The sequence below is a fragment of the Hemiscyllium ocellatum genome, chromosome 3, assembly GCF_020745735.1.
Source record: "Hemiscyllium ocellatum isolate sHemOce1 chromosome 3, sHemOce1.pat.X.cur, whole genome shotgun sequence".
Classification (NCBI taxonomy): Eukaryota; Metazoa; Chordata; class Chondrichthyes; order Orectolobiformes; family Hemiscylliidae; genus Hemiscyllium; species Hemiscyllium ocellatum.
This window is the reverse complement of record NC_083403.1, coordinates 142,621,977-142,644,360: the sequence shown is the minus strand read 5'-3', so window position 1 is coordinate 142,644,360 and position 22,384 is coordinate 142,621,977. Positions and strand designations below refer to the sequence as shown.

Below are 22,384 nucleotides of genomic sequence, written 5' to 3'. Positions count from 1 at the left end.
GTGAATAGTTGTGGTTCAGAACCACGTGTACGTTTTAGGTTTCTGGAAAATAATAAAATATGGCTCGCCAAAAAAGGGTTTTGGGTGGAGGAAGGCAAATTGAAGTGTCATTAACATGACACCATTTTAAAGTGAACAGTAGGTGGTTGAGAAGGGATTTGGTGCATTTTCCTTCCTCCCAGGGTGTGAAACTGGGCATCTGCACAGCCTGGGAGGGTAGTTGAGGCAGGAAATTTCTCAACTTTAAAAAGTACTTAGATGACTTGAATATCATAACATTAAAGGCTATAGGCCATGTGCTGGAAAGTGGGATTAGTATGGATTTACAATGGTTTTGTCATTGTAGACTTGATGGCCAAAAGGCCTGTGTTATACTACCAATACACTGAAACAAGTGGATGCTGCTGACATCCTCATTGTGCAGTCAGTAGGAAGTTGACACGCATTGCACCTGTAGAATCAATTGTGGTGCACTAGTTGAACCCATACCACTCACTTGCTCACCTGGATTGCTTACTGCTTTCCCCCTCTGAGTCCCTCAATGTGTCCCTCCGCTTGGCACCTTTCTCTCTCGTTCTCGAATGGTATACAGTGAGAAAGCAGAGTGGTGAACGGTTGGAAAACATGTGCCTGGACCTGATGATCAGTAAGCAAAGTGGCAATTGGGGAGATGATTGAATGTGGATCCCATTATTTTTAACTTGAGCTGTAGTGTTCAATATTCTTTGAAAATTGCAATCTTTAAGTATCAATTTATTCACCAGGCTAAGTAATATCTCAAGACTTGGCACACCTGAGATAGGTGTAAAAGAGCACTTTATTGGTACTGCACTTGTTAAAATATCTCTGAATTGATGACATTACAGATGGTCTTATTTTTTGCCGGCTGTTATCTTCAGCACTACTGGCAGTGATGTCACAGGCACTGTGACTCCATGTTGGGGTGAGTGTGCCCCTGCATTTGCATTGTCAGCAAACACAGCTTTACGTTGTATTAGCTGTTGCAATACACTTGCCTCTGAATCAGAAGATTCTGGGTTCAAGAACTTGAGCACAAAAATCAAGCCTGACATTTCCAGTGCAGTATTTCTTCAGTAATGTGCATTTGTTGATGGCCATCTTTAAAATAAGACATTGCAAAGAGACCCCATCAGTTTGCTCACAGCACTTTTTCACAACAGTAAGTTCCTCAGTGTTCTGATCAATATAACTCCTTCAAATAACATCACACAAAACAGATTATCGGATGGCTGTTTATGGGAATTTGAGTGCATATTTGCTTTTAAATTTCAAGTTTCTTGATATGTGAGCATTGTTGGCAAAGCCAGAATTTATCTTTTGCCCTTGAACTTGAAGGAGTTGCTAGCCATTTAGGAGGGCAGTTAAGGGAATCAGCAACATCAGTGGAAAGTTAGCAGATGTCCTTCCCTCAGGATTTAGTGAACCAGATGGGTTTTTGCACCAGTTGATCACCTTCAAGGAAAAAAAATTCCAAATTCTACTAATTAAATTTAAATTCCACCAGTTGCCATGATACTATTTTAATTTGTGTCCCCAGACATTAGCCTGAGTTTCTGGATTTTAGTTCACTGGCATTACCACTGTCTCCCCTTGATTTTGTTTACCATCTTAGAACAGAGGTTATACTTTTGAAAGTGCTTCTTCAACTGGAATTGATTTGGGATGCTGGGTGTATTGTGAAAAGCCCTGTATAAATACAAGTATTTCTTACTATTTCAAGCCCCCTTTTGTCAATCATAATTTTTTCCTGAACTCCACATATATTTAAATTAACTGTTCTGTCTGTATCCAGATGTATTGAAGTCTCAAGCAATTTGTCAAAGCAGTTCCTTTCTTTTTGTTCTCAAACATATTTGATAGAGAGCTTATTTCATGCTCTGTTTTTGATTGACTTTATTTCCACTTTCTTAACTTGCTGTTTGTTTTACAGCTGTGGCATGGCAGTGAACGTGTATTCCACCTCTGTGACAAGTGAAAATCTGAGCCGACATGACATGTTGTCATGGGTCAATGACTCCTTGCAGCTCAATTACATCAAGATTGAGCAACTATGCTCAGGTACTAAGATGGAGATGTATTTTTTTAAAAGAAGTCGCAGATCTCTGATTTTCAGCTCTAATGCTTTGGTCATTTATGGGCATTGAAAATAAAAATGAATCCTTAAAGCACTTTGTATTATACTTGTCATTTCAGATGTTTATGAACTAAGTCACAATATATTTTTTCTTGGTTACTTATTTCAATATTACCACATGATTTGCTTCTAAATGAGGAAAAGCGAGAAAATAAAGTGAATACACGTCATACAGTGGGTCCACAGTATTTTCTCCTGTCAAAGCTGAGTTTGTCGTGTCTTGTTGCTTCTGCTTGTAAGGCACAAAATGCTAAAAGAGTTTTTCAGTGTGAATCCGTTTTCTGAGCAGCACAAATATCAAATTTCTGATGAATTGTTAATAGATGACACAAGTGTGATAGTGATAACCCTGGCTGAAAATGTGTTGCTGGAAAAGCCCAGCAGGTCAGGCAGCATCCAAAGAGCAGAAGAATCGACATTTCGGGCATGGGCCCTTCTTCAGGAATGAGGAAAGTATGTCCAGCAGGCTAAGATGAAAGGTAGGGAGGAGGGGCATTGGAAATGCGGTAGGTGGAAGGAGGTCAAGGTGAGGGTGATAGGCCGGAGTGGGGGTGGACGTGGAGAGGTCAGGAAGAAGATTGCAGGTTAGGAAGGCGGTGCTGAGTTCGAGGGATTTGACTGAGACAAGATGGGGGGAGGGGAAATGAGGAAACTGGAGAAATCTAGGTTCATCCCTTGTGGTTGGGGGGTGCCTAGGCAGAAGATGAGGCGCTCTTCCTCCAGCCGTCGTGTTGCTATGGTCTGGCGATGATCTGGGCAGAGGAGATGACCTGGGGTGTGCAGTGAGAGAGGGACTCACTGAAATCCTTGTAGAGGGAGGAAGAGAGCTTCTTCAAGGAAGGCATCCTTGCAAGAGGATTCGCAGTAAGTTTAAAATCTTCGAGGAGAAAGTGAGGACTGCAGATGCTGGAGATCAGAGCTGAAAATGTGTTGCTGGAAAAGCGCAGCAGGTCAGGCAGCATCCAAAGAGCAGGAGAATCGACGTTTCAGGCATGAACCCTTCTTCAGGAATGAGGAAAGTGTGTCCAGCAGGCTAAGATAGTGATAACCCTTGTGTGTTTATGAATGAAGAATGTTAGAACATAGAACTAGAGTACAGTACAGGCCATTCGGTGCTCGATGGTGTGCTGACCTGCGAACTAAATCTGATTCCCATATAACCTACACTGTTCCACTATTATCCATATGTCCAATGCCTGTGTAAATGTCCTTAACGTTGGAAAGTCTGCTACTGTTGCAGGCAGGCCAATCCATGCCTCTATTACTGAGTGAAGAAACTACCCCAATATCTGTCTTAAATCTATCATCCCTCAATTTAAAGCTATGTCCCCTTGTGTTATTCTTCAGCATCTGAGGAAAAGGGCTGTCGCTGTCCACCGTATCTAACTTTGATTATCTTATATGTCTCGATTAAGTCACCTCTCAATCTTCTCTCCAATAAAAACAGCCTCAGTTTCCTCAGCCTTTCCTTGTAAGACCTTCCTTCCATACCATTCGAAAGTGAGGACTGCAGATGCTGGAGATCAAAGTCAAGATTAGAGTGGTGCTGGAAAAGCATAGCAGATCAGGCAGCATCCGAGAAGCAGGAAAATCGACATTTTCGGGCAGGAGCCCCTCATCAGAAATGAGCTGGGAACCTCTAGGATGGAGCCCCCTCCCATTTATCCCTCCATCCTAGAGGCTCCCAGCCTCATTTCTGATGAGGGCTCTTGCTCGAAACGTCAATTTTCCTGCTCCTCGGATGCTGCCTGACCCGCTGTGCTTTTCCAGCACCACTCTAGTCTTGACTTTCATACAAAGCAACAACCAAATGAATTTCCTCTGAACCCTGTCCAATGCTTCCACATCCTTCTTATAATGTAGTGACCAGAACTGCATACAGTACTCCAGTTGCAGCCTTACCAATGTCTTGTACAGCTGAAGCAAGACCCCATGGCTCCGAAACTCAACCCCCCACCCCCCCCAACCACCACCACCAATAAATCCCAACACACCATATGCCGCCTTAACAACCCTATCAACCTGGGTGGCAACTTTCAGGGATTTATGCATCTGGATGCTGAGATCTCTCTGTTCGTCTGCACTGTCAAGAATTTGAACATTAGTCCAGTACTGTGCATTCCTGTTACTACTTCCGAAGTGAACTACCTCTCGTTTCTCCGCATTAAACTTCATTTTCCACTTCTCAGCCCAGCTCTGCGTCTTATCTACGTCCCTCTGTAACCCACAACATCCTTTGGCACTATCCACAACTCTGTCTACCTTAGTGTTATCTGCAAATTTACTAATCTATCCTTCTATGCCCACCTCCAGATCATTTATAAAAATGACAAACAGCAGTGGCCCCAAATAATTTATAATCATCTCGCAAGCAACGCTTTGATTTCAAATAGTCAACATGTTTTTGTTACAGGCAAGCCGTGTCTCACAAACCTCATTGAATTTTTTGAGAAGGTGACCAAGCATGTCGATGAAGGCAGGGCAGTTGACATGGTACACATGGACTTCAGTAAAGTCTTTGATAAGGTTCCACGTGGTAGGCTTTGGAGAAAATGCAGAGGCATGGGTTTGAGGGTAATTTAGCAGTTGGATTAGAAACTGGCTTTCTGAAAGAAAGCATCGAGTGGTAGTTGATGGAAAAATATGCAGCCTGGAGTCTGGTTACTAGTGGTGTGACGCAAGGATTCTCTGGGAAGCCAGGGAGGAGATTGTAGAGCATTTGGCTTGGATCTTTATGCTATCATTGTTGACAGTAGTGCCAGAAGACTGGAAGTTAGCTAACGCGTGGTGTCACTGTTTAAGAAGGGTGGTAAGGACAAGCCAGGGAACTACAGACCAGCTGTCTTGAAGGCTAACCATGTACCTTTCTATTTAAGTTAATTCTCTGCATAAAGCTCAACATCTTGGGCATGAGCCACAGCACAAAAATTCCTTAACTTTAAATTTGTCCTAATTCAAGAGCTACTTTCTCCTGAACTTGTGACAGGCATGGAGTACTCATGAGATCTCCTTACGTAAATGTGTTTTATGTGACTTCAGAATTCTTGGTGGTACTCCATCTTGGGGGAACAAGAGACTAATATTCTGTCATCTAGAAATATAGAAAATAGGAACATCTAGCCCTTCAAGCATGCTCTGCCATTCAATATGATCATGGCTGAACATCCTACTCCACTCTATTTCTAGCTTTCACTCCATACTCATTTATTCCTTTATTCATAAGAATGCTGTCTAACTGCTTGAGAACATACAGTATTTTGACCTCAACTGCTACTCTGGCAGAGAATTTCACAGACTCACCTATGGGTGAGAAATTTCTCTTCACTTCAGTCCTTAATAGCCTGAGAGCCCTGGTTCTGGAATCCCCAATAATTGAGAACTTCCTTCCATGTATTTGCCCAATCTAGTCCTATTAGGTATTTTGAAGATTTCTAAGAGATCTCTCCCACCCCCAACTCATTTTTCTAAACTCCAGTGAATATAATCTAAACTGATCCAATCTGTTTTCATATATCAGTTCTGCCAGCCCAGGAATCCACCTGGTAAAACGTTGTTGCCCTTCTTCCATAGCCAGAGCATTCTCTTTATAAGTAGATCAAAACCGCACACAATAATCACCAAGGCTCGTCAGATTGGAGCAAGACATTCCTGTACTTAAATTCTCATTATGAAGGCCAAAATACCACTTACTGCCTGCTTACTTAACCATATGCTTGGGTATACCATACAGGTATACAAGGTCACAAGTGTCATGGCACCTCTCCTTTCCCATCTATCGCTATTCTGATAATCTGTCTGCCTGTTTTTACTACCAAAGTGAATAACTTCACATTTATCAACATTATTGTTAATTTGTCCATTTATTCAACTTCTCCAAATCACACTGATGGATCTCTGCATTCTTGGAGTTTATCTTCCCAATTATCTTTCTGCCATCTGCAAACTTGGAAATACTACATTACAGCCCACATCTGAATCTATATATTTTGTGAATAGCTAGGGTTTAATTGCTGATCCGTGTAATACTCCATTGGTCACTGGCTGCCACTCAGGAAATAACCTATTTATTCCAACTCTGCTTCCTGTTGCCAGCCTGTTCTCTCTCTTTATCAGTACACTACCTCCAATCCCGCACGTTAATTTTATACGCTATTCTCTTATGTGGGAATTTACAGTCATAGATATATACAGCACGGAAACAGACCCTTTGGTCCAACTCTTCCATGCAGGCCAGTTATCCCAACCCAATCTCGTCCCACCTAACAGCAGCCGGCCCATATCCCTCCAAACCCTTCCTATTCATATACCCATCCAAATGCCTCTTAAATATTGTAATTGTACCAGCCTCCACCACATCCTGTGGCAGCTCATTGCATGAAAAAGTTGCCCCTTAGGTCTCTCTTATACTTTTCCCCTCTCACCCTAAACCTATGCCCTCTAGTTCTGGACTCCGCCCCCCCTCCCCAGAGAAGGGACTTTGTCTCCTTATGTTATCCATGCCACTCATGATTTTATAAACAATTATAAGGTCACACTTCAGACTCCAATGCTCCAGGGAAAACAGCCCCAGCCTGCTCAGCCTCTCCCTATAGCTCAAATCCTCCAACCCTGGCAACATCCTTGTAAATCTTTTCTGAACCCTTTCGAGTTTCACAACATCTTTCCGATAGGAAGGAGACCAGAATTGCACGCAATATTCCAACAGTGGTCTTACCAATGTCCTGTACAGCCGCAACATGACCTCCCAACTCCTGTACTCAGTACTCCGACCAATAAAGGAAAGCATACCAAATGTCACCTTCACTACCCTAACTACCTGTGACTCCACTTTCAAGGAGCTATGAACCTGCACTCCAAGGTCTCTTTGTTCAGCAACACTCCCTAGGATCTTGCCATTAAGCGTATAAGTCCTGCTAATGACTGACTTCTCCCAATTTATGCACGTGGTTGTATATAACTTGCAGGTATTTTAATGATGTAATATTACTGAAAGGATAGTCAGTCTTCCATCTCTCTTGCATAATTCTCTTTTTGCCTATGGCATTCAAAATGGTGGGTTTTTTTTCAAAAACCTATCTGCTGTACAGATTCCTTTGCAATGTTGTGGAACCTTCATGCTGGACTGCATGTACTGGTGGAAATAACTTATTTTACTTTCCTCATTTGATGCAGTTTTTGACTTCTCATTATTTCAAAGCATTTGTTATTGAATGTTTTCAATATATAAATTATATTCATGCTAATTTGTGATTAAATGTTTTTTCAAACTAATTATTGCTAAAATATGGATTTTTTTTTCAACAGGAACAGCGTACTGTCAGTTTATGGATATGCTCTTTCCTGGCTGTATTCTTCTAAAGAAAGTCAAATTTCAAGCAAAGTTGGAACATGAGTACATTCAACATTTTAAAATCCTTCAGGCAGCCTTCAAGAAAATGAATGTTGATAAAGTATGTACTCGCATTTTGACAAAGGACAACTTTTCTATTCAGGGGACTGTTCAAGTTGCCTAAGTCTTTTTTTTTCATGTACATGTTACAGGTTTATTCCCTTGGGCTGTCACCACTACAAAGCCTTCTTTAGCATAGGAAGAACTGTATAGGAATAACTTACTGCAGGCAAAAATCATTTTTAAAGGTTTTCTGTTTAATGATCCATTATACTTATTTTCTGTTGATCCTGTATTGAATTTAAAATATTTCACATTGCAACAATCATAAACAGTATGAAGTGCTTTTAAACATTAGATTGTGTCTAATGTTTTCAGCAAAAAGAGAGATGCTGCAAATTTGGTTGATATTTCAAGTATAAGCCTTTCATCAGTATTGTAGGTCATATTATAGAAAATTAATATTTAAAATGAAAAGAACAAAACATTGGCAAGAAAACGTGTGTGCGCTTAAAAGCAAATGAGAAAATTATCTAATATGTTTGAGTGGAAATGATAAGGGATGTTAGAAATTGAGACATGGGCGAATATGTGGCTAATTCAAGAGTTCATGGATAACGAAAGTTTAGCAAGGATAAATGTAGATGATGGAAAGACGAAAATACAAGTGAAGCACAGTTGATTCCATTGACTCAAGAAACTGGAAGAAGTTATGAAGTCTTGAGGTGAGGGCATTTCATTCTGGCAGGTGGCATGTATCCAGGTTTATTTTCTTCTGGAGTTTTTGTCAATTTTACTGTGCATCAATTTCTGATAGCCTTATCCCAATTTCCGTTTGGTATTTGAATCTCATAATTGTCTTTGACTTAACTCGTATTAAACTAATTTCTACTTTTAAAGTGCTTCCATTTTCCATTTGGATATTCAAGTCTTTCTACTTCAGATTGATACCTTCCCTCATCCTTCTGTGAGTAGTGAGCTCATGGAATTTTCTGCCACAGAAAGTGATTGAGGCCAAAATATTGAATGTTTTGAAGAAGGATTTAGATATACTTCTTAGACCTAAGGGATCAAAGGGTATGGTATGGAACATTGTACTGATTGGATGCCTCCTATGATTGTATTGAGTGATGGAGCAAGCGTGAAGAAATAAATGGTAGACTCTATTTTCTATATTTCTCCTCTTTGCTCCTTTTTAAATGTTCAAAATACATATGATATTTTCATATATTCCTGCTCTGATGAAATATCTACATATGAAATGTCTCTCCTTAGAAGCTGCCTGATCTTCTGAGAAGGAATAATATTTTCTGATTTTCACAACTCATATACTGTATGATTATACGTGTCAGGAGTAGGAGTAGGCTATTCAATTCCTTCTGCTTATTCTGTCATTCAGTGAGATCATGGCTAATCTAATTATAACCTCAAATCCACATTCCCACCTATCCCAGTAATATTCCACTCCTTTGCTTAGAAAGAGTCTGTATACTCCTGTCATAGAAATATTGCTAGATCTGTTTACACCACTATTTAAAGAAGAGAGCTTCAAGGAGCCTGTCCAGTCTTTCATTCTAAGACAACCTTTTCATTCCAGGTGTTTCTCTTGTAAACCTCTGAGCTAATGTGATTCAAATATACTTTCAGAAGTGCGGACACCAATATTGTGTGCAGTATTCCAGATGTGGTCTCACCCATGAGACATAGGAGGAGAAGTAGGCCATTCAGCCCATTGAGTCTGCTCTGCCATTCAGTGAGATCATGGCTGATCTAATAATCCTCAACTTTACTTTTTCCCATAATGTTTAACTCCTTTATTTTTTAAAAGTCTATCTTGGTGTTGAACATAGTTGTTAACCCAGCCTCTACAGCTCTCTGTGATAAAGAAGTCCACAAATTCACAACCATCTGACAGATAAAATCCTTCCTCGTTTCTAACTTAAATATGTCATCTCTTATTATAAGATGTCCCCTCCCCTGAGGTCCTAGACTCTGCCAAAAGAGAAACAAGCTTTCTGCATCTACGCTGTCAAGTCTCCCAAGAATCTTGTGTGTTTCAGTAATATGACCTTTCATTCTTCTATATTCTAACAAGTATGGGCCAACCTACTCAACTTTCATAAGAGTGTCCCTCTATGCCTGCTATCAGTCTAGTATAACTGAAGCATAACCTCTCTACATTTGTATTTTCCCCCTCATGATAAACTATCAATTTCTATTAGCTTTCCTGATGACTTGCCATTCCTGAAATTTAATTTTTTGTGATTTATGCGCAAGACCACCAGATCCATCTGGATCCCAGAGGTCTTCAATCTCATCATTTTTAAATCCTATGCTCACTTTTATTTATCCTGTCAAAGTGGATAGTTGAACATTTTTCCCTATTATTTGCCAGATCTGCACTCATTTGCCCAGTCTAATTGTCTTTTGTAATCTCCATATATCCTCTTCTCAACTTACTTTCCTACCTATCTTTAGTTTTATTAGCAAGTTTGGTAGCCATAGCTTCCATTCCTTTATCTAAGTCATTCATATAAATTATGAACAGTTGGGGTTCCAGCGCCAATTCCTGCAATGTGTCACTTGTTACATCTTGCCACCCTGAAAAAAATCATATCTGCCTGCTCTCTGCTTCTTGAGAGCCAGCCAATTATCTGTCCATGCCAATATGCTATACTGCTACCCTATGAACTCTTATTTTCTACAGAATTGTGGCATCTTCTCTAAATTGAAATGCAGTGCATCCATTAGTTCCCATATATCCACAGCATATGTCAGCATCTCAAATATAATAAAACTGCGAGATGTGGGAGCAGAAACAGGTCATTTAGCCTAACAAGTATGCTCTGCCATTAAATTAAATGGTGAATGATCTGATAATCCTCAACTCCACTTTCCTCCCTTATCCCCATAACTTTGATTCGCTTAGATTGGTCAAACCTGATTTCCCTTTCTCAAAACCATGTTAACTCTGCCTGATTACTTCAAACTCATCTGAATGATATAACTTAGTTAAAAATAGCTTCTAACCTTTTCCCCAACCAACTAAAAACAAAACCCTACCATAGTAAATAGTTCCCAGCTCAGTCTTTGTTCTGTTTAGTTAAGCGTTTCACATATTTAATGTTTTTAAGCACTGCATTATTAGAGACTCGTACAGATGAATGATTGAGAATGCATGATATTTTGTTCAAAATCAGTTTTAAATGTCAAAAATTATTCTGTTTAACTAATACTGCACGCATATGTGCATTTATTCTGACTAACAACATTCGTTGAAACAATAAAGAACTAATACCATTAGCACATTTCAATCTAAATGAAAACTTGTTAATTGAGAAGATAGGAACATGGGAATAGGAGAAGGCCACTCAGCCTCTCAAGCCTGTTCCACCATTTAATGAGCTCATGGGAGATCTGCGACCTAATTCCGTATAAATGCCTTTGACTCGTATTCCTTAATGGTTTTACTTAACAAAAATTTATTTGTCTCACACTTTAAACTAACAACTGATCCAGCATTTGCTCTGTGTGGAAGAGAATTTCAGACATCATCCACCCTTTTGTGTGTGGAAGTGTTTCTTCCCCTGAATACTCTGGCCCTAATTCTCAGCGTATGCCCCTAGTTATAGAATCCCCAACCAATGGAAATAGTTTGTCTTTATCTACTCTGTCATTTTGTGTTAAGATCTTGAAGATTGTGATCAGGTCAACTCTTAACCTTCTAAATTCTAGAGAAAGCAGACATAATTTATGTAATTGCTGTTCATATCTGGATATCAGGTTTTTTATAATTGTCAACCTTCATTGTACTCCCTCCAAATCCAATACATCTTTCTAGGCAGAAACTAATTCTTTGAACTTTGGAAGGCTGAATGTATTGCTTAGTAATTTGTGTATGGATTTGTTATTTATAAAAAATGACAATGTATATAACATGTAAAATGTATAAAATATTGGTAATTTGATCACCAATTACTGCTGAGTGCAGTGCAGCAGTAATTCTTTTTAAAATTATTTCTAAAATGTTTGTAAGACATTTATACCTTTTAAAATGCTTGTGTATAGTCAAACAGTTATCTAAGCTTGTCAGTTAATTTGCATCCATAGTTGGCTTATATGCGAAAATTTATTTTTATTCACTATATGCAATATCACACCAAGCATCAAAGCTTACATTTCTAGTTCCAATTTCTGGAATTGAGAGCAAATTAAATTTAATGTACATCATATGCTTTTCTATTTGCAGTAAAAATCATTTATATTGTTATAGAATCATAGAGCCAAACAGCATGGAAACAGGCCCTTTGTTCCAACTCGACCATGCCCATCAGGTATCCCAAGCTAAACTAGACCCATTTGCCTACATTTGATCCATATCTCTCTAATCCTTTCCTGTCTATGTGCCTGTCCAAATTTTAAATGTTGTTACAGAAGTACTGCCATAGCTGATAGAATTGAATTATCTTGCAGAAGAACATTTTTCGGTGTAATAACATCATTGACCATAAACATTTTCAGGTCATAATGGATGTACTGACAAAGCCAAAGTACAGTAAACTCCCTGGTATCCAGTACATACAGGAATGAGGACTGCAGGTTACATGAATATACCAGTTGCGGCCAGGACCACTCATAAATACCATCATGAGGTTTGATCAAAATGAGAGGGAGGGACTGAGAGATTGCAGAGCAATGAAACCTATTCCCATGGATGACAGGTTGCATGAGAATTCTGGAAAAAATGGACTTTATTATGTTTTATTTTTCTGTTTGATGAAATGGAAATAAGTGATGAGGTTCTAGCTCTCCTAAACTTTGGAGATGCATTTTTTTTTTTGAAAATCTGGTATTGAAATTGCATTCAGGTCATAACATTATCCACCTCAGGGCTTCTGTATTGTCGTTCATCTGGTAAGGAGGTGTTTGATATTAGTTAAATCATTTTCCCTAAGCACTTTTAACTTTATATCAATCAGGTGGATAAAAAGGGAATAGTCTTTTTTTTCTAATAGTCCTAAAAGTTTCTACTTGCATGATTTATGATGGAATAATACTGAGTGTAAGTTTATATAATGTACAGATGTTGAATTATTGAGCAAGTTATCTAATATGAAATGAGGAACTCTGATATAACAAAGCTCATACTTTGAGGTCTGGCATCATGTGGCTCATGAATTAGGCCAAAATAAAGAAATGTTAGTGTTCATTTTTCTGACATCATACATATTCCATTTACAGATGAATCAAGTCTGCTACCAAACAATATAAATCACAGGATTTCTTTGTGTCTTCACCCAGGTACTAGATGATCTCCCTTACCATTTTGGTTTCTCTAAACTTCAAGTTCTTGTTCCCTCCTGTTCCCTACTCTCTATAACAAAATCAGACTATTGCCTTTCCCTCAGTAACAAATATTGAACAATTAAATATTTTTTTTAGCAAAGATTGTGTTTAGATTAGATTAGATTAGATTACTTACAGTGTGGAAACAGGCCCTTCGGCCCAACAAGTCCACACCGACCCGCCGAAGCGCAACCCACCCATACCCCTACATTTACCCCTTACCTAACACTACGGGCAATTTAACATGGCCAATTCACCTGACCCGCACATCTTTGGACGGTGGGAGGAAACCGGAGCACCCGGAGGAAACCCACGCAGACACAGGGAGAACGTGCAAACTCCACACAGTCAGTCGCCTGAGGCGGGAATTGAACCCGGGTCTCTGGCGCTGTGAGGCAGCAGTGCTAACCACTGTGCCACCGTGCCGCCCACAACGTACAGTGTTAAAAAAAGTTGGAGTGCATTTGAATTTGGTATTTGTATCACATAGTTATTTCAAACGAAATGTTTATCATCTTTCACCAGTGAAATTTCTTGAAAGAAGCATGACAGTTCTTGTTAAGAAGCATTTTTTGAAAAGCTCTTGACTAATCGGAAAGAAAGATTTCTGGACCACAGTGATTTCTGCTTTGCCTGAAGTTCCAATTCCAGATTGACTAGAAGTGCAAAGTATGTTTGGCTCTCCCTATAGTGCAGAGGAACATTGTCCTCAGTCACCAATAACGTACAGTTTAATCAGTACTGAGACACATATTGTCCATCTAACTCTACTCAATTTTGGAAACCAATGCTGAGGGTGTTCTGTGCAAGCTTTGAATGAAAATCTGTCTCCTTTTAAGAGTTCAAAAAATATTTTTCTTGATGTGAGCAAGTTTCAACAAGTTACCACCAGATGTGGAATGGATTAACCTGGTTGTTCAATCCCAGCTCTGGTTTGGGCTGCTGCTAAGTCATTGGTATTCTTGATGCCTATATGCAGTCTAAAATATTAGCAACTAATGTTGCTTTGTTTAAATTTAAATACTTGTGTATGTGGAAGCTCAATATTTTGGAGCCATTTTTAATTTAGTGTATGAGGATACCTGTGTTAGGGAAATTTTATGAGTTTGATCTTTACGTCATGTTGTCTATTCTGAATTCTACACTCAGCCATTGCCAATTTGATGCATTTTCTATTTATGAAGAACAGAAGATGTATTTTTTGTCGTTTTATAAATTGTAAAGACTTGGAATAGAAAGGCTCGGATTACTTCCATGAGTTGAAGAGCCAAACTGTACAAATACATCAAACCCATTTGTCTCTTGTGTTCCTTCATATAGATGAAGAATGAGCAATTCTACCTGAATGTGAAGCTGACAAATATTTGCAGCTTAGAAATACAGGTGGCTACTCAGATATGCAGAGTGATATAAGTTCTTGCAAGTTCATTACAGTTATTGAGCATCTGAGGAGAGAATCTAGTTACATATTAAACACATTAGGTGTCAGTTTGGTTTCTGTTTAGAAGCACTCTGCATGTTTGGTATTTTTGTTTCTGGGGCCTTTCATCATAATAGCCCTACTGTGTATAGAAAGTTTCTGCGGGTTTTGAGCAGGGACAAGGATCTCCTCCCAGATGAATTTACTCTCTGAAAACAATCAATGTTGTTTCAGAACATATGAATTAGAGACTTCTGCTGACCCTTACCGCTCGTATTGATGGTTGTTCATTCTTTTATCCTCTAATTCCAGAGCTCTGGAATCAGTTTATGATTGTCTTGTTTTTCCGAAATTTTTATATTCCACTTTGTTTTCGTGACCACTCGTGATCAAATGCTTTGTGTCAGAGACGGTTTGTCTCATCGCACTTATTTCTGTATGACAAATGTCTGATCAATCTGCTTTGGGGCTGCAATCACTGAATTTTCAATTCAAGTGCAGCAAATTTAGACCTTTTATACGTTATATGAAAACCGTTTTTCAGTAATGTATTCCTCTCACTCTTCTGACAGAATTTCTGTCCCCGTTGTATTCCTCAGATGTTGATTCCCTGTCAACATTTTAAGGCCTTTGGCAGTTAAAATGGATTGGATCAAAGTAGTTGTCATTCTACACAATTTCTTGCTTTTGCAAGGTAATTCTTAAGTGTATCCATCTCCAAATGATATATTGTGAATGCCTTAGTAGAATGTAAACCTCAATTGTTTAATGTTGGTTGGTTTGTCAACTTACAAGCAGAGTTAAAGATTGTTCTGCTGAATCTGTGGTGACTTAATGGATTAATTTTGAGCGAAACTAGCTTTAAGGCAACTACTTGGAAGAAACTCAGCATTTTCCTTACCACCACTGTTTGGATGTATCTGCCAAGAAAAACATCATCTTTGCCAAATCTGTTCTCTAAACTGATCTTTAAATCAATCAGAGAGTTGTCCATCTTCATTTTTGCTCTTCCTATGTATAAAAATGAGGAAACAAGTATGATGAACTACCATTGGCTTGGTTCTTTATTCTTTGTGTATTTTATCCTCCACATAAAAGGCATCAGTCTTCCTTCCCCACTGTCTTGCGCTGATTTGGAGTGCTTGGAGGTTAATTTGTTAATTTTGTTTAATTTCTCCTTCGTTGTATCACCTCGGTCTACTTTTCAGCCACCTCCATCAAAAATACCTAAGGAGGGAATCTGGATCGCTGACTTATATACTGTGTGGGAGTGAGGGAGATCACATGGCTGCTGCGGAGAGCATTGTTTAAAGGACAGAGTCTTGTGATTTCCCCCATTGGATGACAGACCTGATTCATCTGTATGTGGTGGATAAACTACATTGAAATTGAGGAAGACCATACAAAGGTACGTCATTTTACTTTGCACAATCCAATAGCAATGGAAAATGTGCATTGTTTCAAAAATTGTCAAATGCTATTTAGTGATTTGTCTTTCGTAAAATGTTTAATTTGCTTGAATGGATTACTGTCTTGCAATTATATACATACACACAGCATTCACTGTAATATATAATGACAGATACAACACTGACTTTGCAGTCTTGATATCAACAGATATAATAGAATGTAAGGACATGTTTATGGGACTGAATGATGAACTTATGTTCTTCTGTTTCTAATGTCTGTTAAATTTCAACCATAAAGTAATGCCATATGTTACAGGTACAAAATAAATATATATAGGTACTTGTTACATCATTCTTTTTAATTATAGTTAGAAATTTGCAAGCTGATGTAATTGTCCTCTTGAGTTTAGAAACACCTTTAATTATTTGTATTTGGCTCTTTGGGATTTTTTTTAAAGTGTCATGGGATAAGCCAATTTATTGGAAAAACATAATAATCACACTGCAGACCCAGATTACTCGTGTGCAGTAAAATGGGACATCTGCTTGCCTGTAGAAATGTTGAAGCAAACTTTAAAGCTGTTGACAATTGTTTAGTAACCTTTAAAAGAATACATGTTTTAGTTATGATGCAAGCATAAATTCCAGTGCTCAATTTTGTGCTGGAAAAGGACAATTCTAAGGATCGTGGCGATTGGAATTATTTTGATCATGTGGACTTATGGGTGCACGAGCATAATGATTAATAATCCAGAGCACAAGTCTGTACATATCATTGCAGTTTGTGAATTTGAATTCCGGTTTTTAAAATATAAATCTATAATTTAAAACAAAACTGGATAAAGACTGACATCAGTAAAAATGACCAGGAGCTGCCAAAATGCATTAAAAACCTAACAAATGTCCTTGAGCATGGCAGATCCTGGGTCTTTAGCCTGTCTGTCTTATATGCAACTCTCATTGCACAGTGTTATGGTAGTTTGGAAAGCTTGTTAAAGAGGTATAGAAAATAATTGTTTGGTTATACAGACCTTGAGTATTGCTGAAAAAGACCCATTTTGTCAAAGTGCCTCTAGTCCTCAGGACATTTCAAAAGAATATTGGTTCAAGGGGAAAAGCAAAACTTCAGCTGTATAGAGGAGATTGCTGATTGGTTGAACCAGTGAATAGTTGTCACAATTTAACTATGTTGAAACAAGCATAGTGCATATATATGTTCTTTTTGTTTGCAAAGAACAGAACCCTGTGTAATAATATATGTAACTTTCAGTATAAACACAAATGTGCCGCACTATGAGCCTGACTCGCAATCCAAAATCGGTTATTAGATTAATTCTGTGCACATTGAGGATCATTCAGTAAATGTTTTCCATTTGCAGAATCACATCTAATGTTAGACATAGTATGGGGAGTTTTGAGAGTGTTGGTTGATTGGATTTAGTCAGTACTTTGCTTATTGTGAACAGGCTGAGGGGACATCTGTTTGATATGATCCATCAGTCTAGGATGGGCAGCCTAAATGGTTGGCATTATACTGGCACTAAAATTCATACGTCACATTACTGGTTTTTGTGATAAGCAGGATGTCTTTTTGGCTTGTTGGCAGCATCCTATCAGTAACAAAAGCCACTTCTGTTGCTACTATATAGCTGTGTGAAATAACTAGCTTCAGCTGCTGCTCAAACTTTTAAGATACCTTACCCTCCTGCAGTAATCTGAAGCAAACTGCAAACCTTTCAGAACCATGAGTTGTGAAACATTATCTTACCAGGGCAGCCGTTCTCCCACAGGATGACTTTAAGACTCTGATTTCAGTGTCAAGTTTGCACAGCGAATCTACAGCCCTAGAAATAAAACCCCAAATGTCAGACAATTACTAACTTTGTGTTGTTTTCATTTTCCATGTAAGCTCTTCCAGCTGGTACTTCTGAGTGATTTCCCAAACTCCACTATTAAAGGTTATTTCTTTCATGGAGTAACTGACATTCCCTTGCAACTATTTAGAACTTGATTGTATGTTTTTTTTCTCTTGTTTTTTCAAACATGGTGATGATGTTGATGTGACTGGTTTAATTGAAGTTGAAAACAAGGTAACAGGCTGCCTTCTAACTTTGTCTTGGCTGCGCAACTAAGTAACTTTTGGGCTCATTGTAGAGGACATTAGATGCTAGCAACATGGATTCTTGAGTTATATGATGATACTGGATGCTGAAACAGAGTTTTAAGACATTCTAGGCAGCATCTCAGGAATAGAGAATTCGACGTTTCAAGCATAAGCCCTTCATCAGGCTTATGCTCGAAACGTCGAATTCTCTATTCCTGAGATGCTGCCTGGCCTGCTGTGCTTTGACCAGCAACACATTTGCAGCTGTGATCTCCAGCATCTGCAGACCTCATTTTTTACTTTATGACATTCTAGCTATCTTGGCTGCCTTTTTGGTGTTGACCTGCATATTAGCATCTTTTATGAAATTCATTTTCTGATTTGAACTCTGGGCTTTGACCCAGTACCTATCAATGTGATTTTAATTCAGTCAGTATTTCCGAGTGTTTGTATTTGTCCATTTCTGTATGACTGGGACTGAGATTCAAAGCTTCTCAAAATTTGCTAATCAATCTCTGTTAAATCCCTATAGCTATCCTTGTGGCTTTGATCACCATTGATTTTCACTTCAGTCTAAGTTGCAAGAAGTGCAAGTTTCACTCCAAAGATTATTAGGGAGTGGGGGGAGTGCATTTTTTTAGCACCTTTAAATTGGGACCCTCACCAAAGCTTTCTGGTGAGGGGGGTTTTAAGGAACATCTTAAAGAAAGAGAGAGCCAGAGAGATTTATGATGGGGTTGCAGAGTTTGGGATAGAAATGGTGGAAGTCATGATGTCTGGCTGTTGTGGTAAAGGCATTGAGGATTTGCAAGAGGCTAAAATTGAAGAATAGATCTCTCTGTATTTGTGTCACTGTTTCATAATCTGCTTTCCTGCACCTGTACATTCAAAGTAATCATGGCCAATGATTTGGTCTAACTGTAACAGATGCTTTTATTTAGGTTCATGGTCGTGTATATTTAAGTGTTTGTAGAAAAATACCAGCGGTATCCATTTTTTATTTGAACATGTGGAACTTTAAAGGTCTTTGTTTCTGAAACAATTTTTATAACTTCCTTTTTGTAGTAACAAGTTTTCAATCCATCAGTCTCATTTCTGAATTGAAGAATTAGTACTTTATGCATTTTGTAATTTTTCATTTTGTAACTTTGAGCTAGTTTGTGTCTTTTAACAAGTATAGTTTGAATTGAGAACAAAATTAGTAAAAAGCAAACATTTACAGTTGCAAATACAATTGAACAGTTGTGCATTTTCATAAAACAAAATTGAATCATGCATAATAGATACTTCCCGGCATTAGAAATGTTGGATGTAGGATTTAATGGATTTCGTCTGTCCCATAGGTATATGGAGTGTAGATTAGTTTGAAGAATAAAAATAAATAAAACTGAACAAGAAATTCATTTCTCACTTTTGTTTTCAGATTATTCCAGTAGAAAGATTAGTGAAAGGAAAGTTCCAAGACAACTTTGAATTTGTTCAGTGGTTCAAGAAATTCTTTGATGCAAACTATGATGGGAAGGAATATGACCCAGTTTTAGCAAGACAAGGACAGGAGGTATTTACACCACACAACCCAGGTGATCAGATATTCAACAAACCAAGAAGACCTGTGGGCACTGCAGGTAAATTTCTAAATGCCTGTTGTGTTCTGGAATTTCATCCTTTCTGAGCATATCGATGACAAATGCCATTATTTCTGATAATAAGCTGACGTGCAGCGAATGTATACTGAAGATCAATATAAAATTTACTTTGCAGCAACTGTTGATCAGTATTAAATTGTTTTTATACAAAAATATTGTGTATTATGACTAAGTATTATAAGGAAGAAAATATTGAAGTGGGGGACCTACATTCAGGAAAATAAAATAAAAACCTAATAAACATTTCTATCCCACACAGGAAAGAGGAGGATGTTATTTGGGGACCAGAATGGGAGCAGGTGTAACAGAAATAGCAGGTGGTAGAAGAGCCAAAGGCCATTCTTGGAAATGATTGCCAGTGGGGTCAAGGAAGAAAAGCATCTGGAAGAGAGGGGTGCCTTGAGTTTTGCTCAAACATCCAGAGTGAAGGAAGTGACAGGGCAAAATACATTTTTACAACAGTACATTGATGATCATACTTTCTCAAATCCTAATAAGTAGAAGTATCTTAAATAGATTTTAGGGTTGTCATTATTTTGTTTGGATAGTACTTAACAGGCCTCCCATCTTCCATTCTCAGTAAAGTTAGTTTTCAAAACTGTCCTACCCCTTTACTCACCTTTCATCTGTTGTCTTTGTGCTTGCTGACCTATATTGTTTCTGGTCACTATATTGCCTCTGGGGAGCAATGGTCTCGTGGTATTATCAGTAGACTATTAATCCAGAAACTCAGCTAATGTTCAATTCTCACTATGGCAGAGGGTGGAGTTTCAATTCAGTAAAAACAAACTCTGGAATTAGGAGTCAAATGACGACCATAAAACTGTTGTTGGTTGTCAGAAAAAAACAATCTATTTCACTAATATCCTTCAGGGAAGGAAATCTGCCATCCTTACCTACTCTGGCCTGCGTGTAACTCCAGGCCCACAGCAATGTGGATTACTCTTAACTGCAGTTGGACAATGGTGGGTGGGCAGTAAATGTTGGCTTAGCCAGCAACACCAACATCCCATGAGTGAATAATAGAGCAAATGTAAGGAAGCATTTGTTTATGTTCACATGTCTTCAGTCTTACCCCTCCCCATACCTGAAACTTGTTCCAGCCTGACAACCTTCTGAGAACTCTGTTCTTCCACTTCATTTGACTGTGTCTCCTCTGCTTTCTTGTCCTCGGAGGATATTGTCATTGAACACAACATTCGTCGCTATCTTGCTAACCAAATTTGCAACTGAATCATTTAATTTTTTTGACAATGTTTCTGACAAGTCAAACACATTACTCAGCCAAATTGTCCTTAAAATGACAATGGTGATCTGCTGTGAACTGCAATTGTCTTTGTGTTTTAGGTACAGTTACACTGTTGTTACAACTGCTTTTCAGGACTTTTGTGCTGGAACAGTGATATAGTCTGTGGTCAGGATGTTGAGAGAGTTCTGTCCAGTGCAACTACCAGCTTGTGGTTTCTATGTATTTGCCTTGTATTCTTATAGGTGATACAGGCCTTGGAGGGACCCTTGTTTATTTATCTACACACAGCTGCCACTGGGTGAGAGTAGTGGAGGAAGTGGATGTTTAAAATTGTGGATAAAATACCAACTTCACTGGATTGCTTTTTCCTGGATGATGTTGACCTCCTTTAGTGTTATCAAAGGTGTTTTCATTCAGACAAGTGGACAGTATTCCATCCCACATCTATTTTGCTTCTAGAGGGTCAAAAAGTGAGGGAAACTGAAAACTAAGGTTTTTTTCTTTCTTTTATTGTCATGTGGAATATGGACTTTGGAAAAGGCCAGTATTTGATGTCCAGACCTAGTTGTCCTTAAAATGATTGGTTGTCTAGAACATTGCAGTGGGTAGTTCTTGTCAATCACATTGTTGTTGTCAAAAGATATTCCGCCCCTAAACTGCTATTTTAGTTACTATTAATGTGGCTGTCTAGTGACGTTTCTGGTCAGTGGTGACCTCTAGGATATTGATGGTGCTGGTATCCATAGAGTCATAGAGATGTACAGCATGGAAACAAACCCTTCAATCCAACCGTCCATGCTGACCAGATATTCCAACCCAATCTAATCCCACCTGCCAGCACCTGGCCCATATCCCTCCAAACCCTCCTTGTGCATATACCCATCTAGATGCCTTTTAAATGTTGCAATTGTACTAGCCTCCACCATTTTCTCTGACAGCTTATTCCATACACATACCACTCTCTGCGTGAAAGACTTGCCCTGTAGATTTTTTTTACTTCAGTAAGGCATTCGACAAGGTTCCCCATGGGAGACTGATTAGCAAGGTTAGATCTCGTGGAATACAGGGAGAACTAGCCATTTGGATACAGAACTGGCTCAAAGGTAGAAGACAGAGGGTGGTGGTGGAGGGTTGTTTTCAGACTGGAGGCCTGTGACCAGTGGAGTGCCACAAGGATCGATGCTGGGTCCCTTACTTTTTGTCATTTACATAAATGATTTGGATGCGAGCATAAGAGTACAGTTAGTAAGTTTGCAGATGACACCAGAATTGGAGGTGTAGTGGACAGCGAAGAGGGTTACCTCAGATTACAACAGGATCTTGATCAAATGGGCCAATGGGCTGAGAAGTGGCAGATGGAGTTTCACTCAGATAAATGCGAGGTGCTGCATTTTAGGAAAGCAAATCTTAGCAGGACTTATACACTTAATGGTAAGGTCCTAGGGAGTGTTGCTGAACAAAGAGACCTTGGAGTGCAGGTTTATAGCTCCTTGAAAGTGGAATCGCAGATAGATAGGAAAGTGAAGAAGGCGTTTGGTATGCTTTCCTTTATTGGTCAGGGTATTGAGTACAGGAGTTGGGATTTCATGTTGCGGCTTTACAGGACATTGGTTAGGCCAGTGTTGGAATATTGCATGCAATTCTGGTCGTCTCCTTATCAGAAAGA

The 22,384-nt window shown here is 38.8% G+C and overlaps 1 protein-coding gene across 1 annotated transcript in view; it reads left to right on the top strand.

The window, feature by feature from the left end:
• Positions 1-22,384, top strand: part of mapre3b (microtubule-associated protein, RP/EB family, member 3b) — a 44,794-nt gene that overhangs the window by 9,095 nt on the left and 13,315 nt on the right. The window contains exons 2-4 of the mRNA XM_060854131.1: positions 1,952-2,079; positions 7,460-7,605; positions 19,247-19,448. Coding sequence (XP_060710114.1) covers positions 1,959-2,079; positions 7,460-7,605; positions 19,247-19,448 — 469 coding nt within the window. The 5' untranslated portion in view covers positions 1,952-1,958. The remainder of the gene's footprint in view (positions 1-1,951; positions 2,080-7,459; positions 7,606-19,246; positions 19,449-22,384) is intronic.